The sequence below is a fragment of the Scardinius erythrophthalmus genome, assembly GCF_964197995.2.
Source record: "Scardinius erythrophthalmus genome assembly, chromosome: 25".
Taxonomy (NCBI): domain Eukaryota; kingdom Metazoa; phylum Chordata; class Actinopteri; order Cypriniformes; family Leuciscidae; genus Scardinius; species Scardinius erythrophthalmus.
In genome coordinates, this window is record NC_138245.1 from 27,328,566 (window position 1) to 27,337,096 (window position 8,531).

The 8,531-nt window shown below is 35.5% G+C and overlaps 1 protein-coding gene across 2 annotated transcripts; it reads left to right on the plus strand.

Annotated features, from left to right (window-relative positions):
* Positions 1–691: 691 nt before the first annotated feature.
* On the plus strand, positions 692–7,999 carry LOC308685435 (uncharacterized protein). Of its 2 annotated transcripts, none has more exons than XM_081357207.1 (7): positions 692–816; positions 2,104–2,403; positions 2,569–2,607; positions 2,766–2,813; positions 6,796–6,849; positions 7,240–7,329; positions 7,402–7,999. In XM_081357207.1, the coding sequence occupies exons 1-7, from the start codon at positions 762–764 to the stop codon at positions 7,497–7,499; spliced, it is 684 nt and encodes a 227-aa protein (XP_081213333.1). In that variant the 5' UTR covers positions 692–761; the 3' UTR covers positions 7,500–7,999. The 2 variants fall into 2 exon arrangements, with proteins under 2 accessions (XP_081213333.1, XP_081213334.1); XM_081357208.1 differs by lacking the exon at positions 692–816 and adding an exon at positions 1,411–1,756 and having other exon boundaries at positions 7,402–7,709.
* Positions 8,000–8,531: the final 532 nt, after the last annotated feature.

Genomic DNA, 8,531 nt, shown 5'->3' on the forward strand with positions numbered 1-8,531 from the left:
GCACGGCGTTTTGCAAGGGGTTCCCGTAGCGTTTTGATAAAACGCAGTACGAGAGGACTCTCGTAAGAGAACGTACTCGGTTACTAACGTAACCTCGGTTCTCTCTAGAAGAGGGAACGAGTACTGCGTTCTCTGCCGTGCGTACGGTTCACTCTGGTTCGCTTCGGCGATCAAAATCAAGTGAGTCAGCCTTCTCGAGCTCCTTTTATAGAGGTAAGCCACGCCCGTTTCGGCGGGAAGTGGCGAGGAGGGCGCGAAGCGCCCTCATTGGCCTGATGTCATCCCAGGCCTCGCTCGATAGGCTTAAGCAGTTGCCGCAGAGCAGCCAATGAGCGAGCAAGCCGTCTCGCCATAGCTGTCTGCTGCTGCCGCAACGCGTTTTACATATATGAAAATTAAAGGATAATTTTTTGCTTCAGTGTTTCGTGAAAAGAGACTTTTCCCGTAGCGTTTTGATAAAACGCAGTACTCGTTCCCTCTTCTAGAGAGAACCGAGGTTACGTTAGTAACCGAGTACGTTTCTGCTTATTTCATTTCAAATTGGAAAACAAACTATCCGAAATCTCGTTTTTTCGTTTTTTTTTTTGAAAAAAAAAAAAAAACGAATAAAGGGGCCGTTTTATCGTTTCTGCTTATTTACTTTCAAATTGGAAAACAAACTATCAAAACGTTTCATCTACTTAAACCGCTCAGTGCATTAATGGTTTCCTGTTGTCTGATGTGTTACTCGAAGTCTCGTCTCTTTTCTCACAATCGCTGTAATGGAGTTGTTCATCTTCATTGCTTTTCAGCTTCTTATGGAGGTTCAGTCTACCAGTAAGTTAAGTGATTTATGCTGTTTAATGTCTTTTAAAATAAGTCGATATTTATAGTGGATGCTGGGAGCAAAATCGCGAACAAAAAATGACAACTTTAGAGGCGATTTTCTCAATATTTAGATTTGTTTGCTCCCATTCCAGATTTTCAAATTTGTATCTCGGCCAAATATTATCCTATCCTAACAAACCATTCATCGATGGAAAGCTTATTGATTCAGTTGGGCCGGTACACACAGGTGGTGTGCCAAATTTCGACTCCCTAGCTGCCAAATTATTGAGTCAAATTATTGACTCGAGTCGCATTTTAATAGACTTCAGACTTGACTTGGACTCGACCTGAAATGTTCTTCTGACTTGACTCGGACTCGACAAAAAGACTTGTGAATATTTTAAAAACGACTCAAGTCTTTAATTCTTAATATCCTACTAATAAAGAAAGAATTTTGTGTTTTATTTGAATGGTTTTATGCGTCACATATTTCCCTACGTGTCGCGGTAGTTCGGACCCTTTGTCATAGGCTATTGGCTAGACTATATGTCCGTAAATTGCGCGTAAACTCCGAAATGTCATAATGAAAGTCCCATGAAACATGACGGGAGAAACCATATGTTCTTTGATTTGGGTTTATTTACATGTCAAATCGGCTAGATGCAAAGAATGTGGGGAAACAATTAAAGATACCGGAACGACAACTTCAAATTTGATGAGACATCGCAAACACAAAGGTTATAACATTAGCTGCTACATATTATAATACTGTGGTGTAGCTGCATGGTTCCTTTGGATTGCAAGCTATACTCGACTCGCACTCGTGAAAAAAGACTCCAGACTTGACTCAGACTCCAGTGACAAAGACTTCAGGCTTGACTCGGACTCCAGATGAAAGACTTGTGAACAACATCTGCCATGGCCTGTCATCATGCAGATGAGTACAAATGTATCGAATATGTCTACAATTTTTTTTTTTAATCAACTGAATATTCGTATATGCGAGAGCTTGTGAGTGAAATTTACTTGAAAAGTGAAATGTGAAAGTCATTTACAAATCTCTCCAAATATTTCTGTAATAATACAATAATCTAACAATCATGAATGACAGGGAAGATCATGGAAAAGTCATGGAAATTCATTAGTCAAAAATTGGTGAATCCTGAAAATAGCAATGAGACTGTTTGGATCAATGAGGTTTCTATGCCAGCTATTTTTAAAAACAGAAACCAAGTAATCAAGATGTCCCATTGCTTTTTAGGTAACTACTCTGTCTTTTTCTTTTTTCTTCATTAGCTCTTTGGCCGGCCAAGTTAACAGCATCTGCTTCAGCTATTAAGGAAACAGACACAGTTCAGCTGAGCTGTGAGAATCCTGAAGATCTGAAGATGGAGATGTGTGTATTTAACATTAATGGAAGAGGCAGTTACTCAGAACAGAGCTCATCATGTCAGCTCTCACTCACTGGATCTCAGATCAGTATTTGGTCAGAAGATCAGAGTTCATCTGTGAGAATAACCTGCTACTACACTGCAAAGCTGTCACAAGTTCTTGTAGCATCTCTTGATTCCAATCCAGTGACAATAACAATCCTGAGTAAGTTTTTTTAATGCATACCGGTATGTTGAAATAACTGATTTATTTACAACAGAAAAACTTAATCACTTTTTTTTAAAAACAAACAAACAAACAAACAAACAAACAAACAAAAAAACAAATTAATTACTTTACATCTACTTTTATTTGTCCAATGTGTGATAGCATCTACTGGTCAAACTTTGACAACTGCCACAAAAACAAGTGAGTAACCTTATGTCTCAATATTCCTGTAGAGGATTCTCATAGAGTATTTCTGATATTATGTTATATTGTATGTCATACTATAATATTAATACCAGCACTACTGTAATTATAGTTTTATTTCCAAACTAAATGCATAATTCGTATTCTCTTTGCAGCTTCAACAGCGACCTCTACTGGTGAAACTTTGACAGCCAAAACAACTTGTGAGTGAAGTTTCATTTTTAAAGGAGTGGTTTGCTGCTTTTTTTCTTTGCATGATTGTGTTTATGGGGTGCAATATAACATGTCTTTGTTTTTGTTTTTTTGTTTTTTGTTTAAGTCTTATTTTTCATAAATTTCACCTTTATTGTAAGCCGCTTTCTCCTCTGTCATTTGAACGACCGGTTGACTTCCTGATTCTACGAAAACACTCCCTCGGAAACAGGCAATGGGCTCAGATTGGTTAGTTCGGCCAGTGTATTGTAATTGGCTAAACTGCGTAGTGCATATTGTCCGGAAACTTCACGCCCATTACCTTTACGGGCGAAAGTTGCATGTGCTCCGGTCAAATGTAAATATCAGACCCAGAAAGCGGCAATGAAGAGAGTCAAGCAACCTCCGCAAACACGGCTCTTACAAAACGTTTCTGAATGGTACATTTATTATTATTATTATTATTATTATTTATATTATTATTACATTTTTTATAATAATTATTTATTATTATTTATTACTACTATTATTATATATGTATTTCGATATGCTGTTACTTGAAAATGCTCCTGCTGCTTGTTAGCTTTTGAGATACGGTTTTCTTTTTAATATAACTGAATAAATGACTGAGTAATACCATTTTTTAAAGTTATTGTTTTAACTTCAGCAGTTTGAAGTTTGCTGTTGCGATTAGGCTACATATAGCCTATATATTTTTTTTAACTTTATACACGTTTGTCTTATACACACAAAATAGCATCGAATTAACTGGCTATAAACAAACAGCGTTGGCATTGGTTTACGTTCTTGATCAAGTCGATCGTCATAAAATATACATGGAAAATACATTTTTCAAAATTAGTGCATAATTACAAATTCAGGTTCAAAATGTTCAAAACGTACGCGTTTGTACGTGTAAGTGGCTACTAAAGCCAGAGCTGGCATTTGTTTACTTCCTTGATAAAACTAAAACATTACGTCTGAAATGATACATGCAAATACATTTCAAATTACTAAGTCTTACTTACAGGTTGTGGCCCAACAACTGCTGTCTCTGGTTGTAAAGTTGGAACTGCTTCATGTTTTAGTAACAGTTTCTTGTTGAATCCGGCATTGAATTCGTGGAGATTCTGGAAGCTGTCTTCCGTAAAATGCGCAGCACAGAGAGCTATTACGATTGAAATTTTCAGGAACATAATCAAACATAAATTTTAGCCATTGTTGACGAACTACAGCGTCCGTATGAAGCCCGAACACAGAAGATCTGACAGCTGGGTGAAAATAACACACTTTCTACAGCATGGCTACAGCTCTCCACTATAACTCCTCCTCTTCGACAAAGCCGCAGAAATATGGCCATGCCCCCTTTTTTGCATGGGTTAGTTACGTATAAAACCCGGGAAGTACCTCGTTGTAGTCCCATTCGAGTCGTTTTTGTAGGCATTAAACTTCCTGATTTTTTAAAAGTCGATATCTCTGCTTACATTGAACTTTCAGCACAGCAACTTTGCAGATAATGTTAATGCACCAACAGCAACATTACACACTATTTAAAATGAAAAAAGTGAAATCACAATCAACCACCCCTTTAAAATAAAACATCCTTGACAAGCACACAGAGACATTTTGCTCGTTTCACTTTAAATTGCTTCAATGTGAAAATTATTCTTTCTTAGTTCATTACACAGCTTTATGTGACTATGACGAATATATACCCTTACGAAAAAGAAGTTTATTCAAGTGTGCTATTGTATACTTTAAACTAAAAATAAGAAGTATACTACTTTCAGTCTACTTTTCTCAGAAATATACTTGAAATTGCACTTAAAGGGGTGGTTCGGGATTTTTGACATCGGACCTCATTTTTAAGTCAGCCTGGTTGTTATTCATCAGTGGAGACATTTTTTAAAAAAAATTATCCAGTCCTTATATTTGGATAGTTAGCCGATGCTAGGCTAGCGCGAGTCAAGGGTAGATGTTAGCCAGCCGTTTTACCCACTCCACAGTGCACCAAACGCAAATCAATTATAACACTAGACTATCAATGCAAATGTCCGTTGAGAGAATAATGTTAGAAATCAAACTTACCTTTCATCACATTGCATTAGTTATAATTTGTTCCCTGTAATCATAAGCCTTGTCTACAGCAGCAGCGGAGTGATATTGATTACCTAGGCAACCGAGTGAGCCGGTACACACATGTACTGCACTCACTGTAGTGCGCTTCTTTTCTGTGTTTACTTTTCGCCGCATTACTAACTGGAGCAAAGTAAAATTCCGCAGCTGCTGAGAAACTAGTTCCTTTGGGATCATTGAGATGAAAGGTAAGTTTGATTTCTAACATTATTCTCTCAACGTACATTTGCATCGATAGTCTAGTGTTATAATTGAGTTGCGTTTGGTGCACTGTGGAGTGGGTAAAACGGTGTTTAATGGCTGGCTAACATCTACCCTTGACTCGCGCTAGCCTAGCATCGGCTAACTATCCAAATATAAGGACTGGATAATTTAAAAAAAAAAAAAATGTCTCCACTGATGAATAACAACCAGGCTGACTAAAAAATGAGGTCCGATGTCAAAAATCCCGAACCACCCCTTTAAGTATACTTTACTTATACTAACAGAAAGGTCCAAGTATTTGGCCTATACATGTACTCAATCCTTTGATCAAGATATACTTAAAAGTATAATTAAGTATTCTAACTATGCTTGTAGTTGTGTTTAATCTTTTGATTGAGTAGCCTAAATACTTTTTTCACATACTTTTATATGCAATCTTATAAACTGAAAATATTGATGTAAGAAAATCGGATATATTCCTAATTCTGAGTATATATGTGTAGGCTATTTCACTTAGTTTACATAAAGGAATTTACTTCAAATCTACTTTACTCTTTCCCCACCACTGACTGAATCTCCTAATAGCATCCAGCTGCACACCAGCAGTTTCAGAACCAGAACCAGTTTCAGAACCAGAACCAGTTTCAGAACCGCAGCCACAGAACCGGAAGTGAGGGGCGGGGCTTAAACAGTCATAGTTGCGCTACCCATACACATCATTTTCTTTTGATAAATACAAGCTGTTTTCACATGGATTTTGATCGAATCTATGTCTACAATATTTAACAACAATACTTTTAAATAAAGTCACTTTAAAAACACTGAGCATTTGCTTCGAAGTTGTGCATCTTCTGAAGAGGCTATTTCGGTCGATAATTTTCGGTGGCTGAAATTTCGGTGCATCCCTATTTCAAATTGTACTTTCATATACTAAAAAAATTACTACAAGTATTAAAATAGTAAACTACTACTTCAGTTGTACTACTAAGTTCACTTGTAAATGAGAAACGTAGTTGTGCAATTAAAGTTTACTACTGTTACACTTACTGTATAGTAGCCTACACTTAAACATATACTTCTACTAAGTGGACCAATTTTGTCCCAAGCAGTCCCAACTACTAGTACATTGATATTAGCATACTGACTGCATTAAGTATACTTAAAAATATATTGAATGAATACAATATAAATACAATATTCTTCCTTACTTTTCAGTTTTTTTAATATATTTATATTGTATTATTTTATGTTATATTGTATTAATGCCACAACCAAATAGTTTTATTTATTTCCAAACGAATTACTTCCTTTGACATCGAGGAATTCTCTTTGCAGCTTCAACAGCGACCTCTACTGGTGAAACTTTGACAGCCAAAATTACATTTAATTTTATTTTGAAAATAAAACACTTGACAAGCACAGGCATTTTTCTCACTTCACTTTAAATTGCTTCAAAAATGATTCTGTTTATTGCACAGCTTTCCTATGTGACTATGATTAGTCAGTCGCAGGATTTAGCAGTCAAATATTGTTATACAGTAAAATTACAGCTAAACTGTATTATTGATCATTGACTCTGGCAACTGATTTTAGGCAAATATTTTCATATCTCCCATATCTCATCCCATTCTAACACACTGTTGATTCTATCAGCTGTTTTCATACCAGCTTCTGCTCTGCCTGAAACCACCAGAGACTCAGAAGCATGTAAGTGGATTTTTGCTTTGTTGATAATAATGAGAATATTAAATCTGTTTTAAATGTTATATAAACTAATATTCTTAATATCTGTTAAAACCAATGCTATCTCATGACCAATTTGTATACGACTGAGGACAAGGTGTCTAATTCGTACGACTTCATACGAATTGGCCAACTTGGAAAATACGATTTGGCAAAAATCGTATGAATTTGTACGAATTAGCCAATTCGTAAAATACGTGAATTGCTGTGAGATTGGGTTGGCAAAAACTAAAATAAACCTTAAAATTTCCTCCTTTCATCATGATATGATATGGCATGTTAATTTAAAATACATTTCATAAATCTGATATAGATATAAACATGGATTAAAGTCTTATTTTTGTCTTTTGACAGTCTCATTGCTGTTAGTAGTGCTGGCTTTCACTGGTATTGGTTTACTTTTGTTTGGACTCGTGGGATTAATCTGTCTCTGCCCCTTTGTCAGTAAGTACAATATATAGATGTATAATTATTCATAAACTGAGCTCCTTGAAACATAAAAGTGTATCTGTGCAGGTTGTGATGACGTTCTCACAGAGGTGATCTACAGCTCCTGTCATGTGGAAATAACATCTCTGTTAACGTCCTCTGAGAGCTCCGCAAAACATGGATGAAGCGCTTCATTTCTTCACTTCTTGCACCTCAAAAGAGAAAAATGATATGTTACATATGTTAAATGTATTAGCCGAAATCTAATTCAGCTTTTTAATCAACTATTGAGTGCTAACAATAAAGTTGCATTTAACTGCAGCATGATCTAGCAGAAATCTTGATTGATCTGGTCCCAAACACACTCTATTAAAGCTGCATGTGTGCCACTTGTCTTCCTCTGTGATTGTGTGTTTACTTTGTAAAACTTGCATTGTCCATTCGACTTACAATTCTTAGATTTCCATTTTGGATTACTTTGTTTTCACTTAATCACTAGCTATATATTGTGTAAATATTATTTGTAAATACGCAGTTTAAGGGAGGAAAAGAGCATGACACCATTTCTTTTTTATATATTGTTTGTTTCTTTATAGAATTTAGAGGGAAGTTTGTTTGAATTTGATCCCTTTGATTCTTGTTTCCACTATTTTCTTCTTAATAAATCCACTTTTGTTTAACATTTACATTATGAGTGAGCACATTCATTTATGTTACGGCTGGCCTTAGACGGTCATAACAGTAAAAACCCGTTTAACAGTAAGTTCCCTTACTACAAGGAAAAAATTTTAATAGATCTAACATTAAAATCAAGTAAAATACTGTTAAATGTACACATTTTAAAAGTAATAAAGAACAAATCTTTTTGTTTTAAATTTACAGTAAATAGCCATAAACTGACATACCCTTTGTGACACTTCATGTGATGTTTTTATTTGTAATAATTACGTTTCTTTTTAGGTTTTTCTTATGTTATTAAGTGATGTTTATTGCATTATTTTAGGGTTTGCATGACATTGTGCACCTTCTATATATATATATAGGATTTACCTCAGCTTGTGGAAAAATCAAACTTTGATTCATCATGTGACCTCTTTACTGCTAGTGTTATTATGGTGGATGTCAGTATATGTTAAAAGTACAAAACAGATTTTAGTATCGGCATGGCCTTGCTAATTCAGCAGAAAAGAGCTGTTGGTTAAAAATACCCACCCACT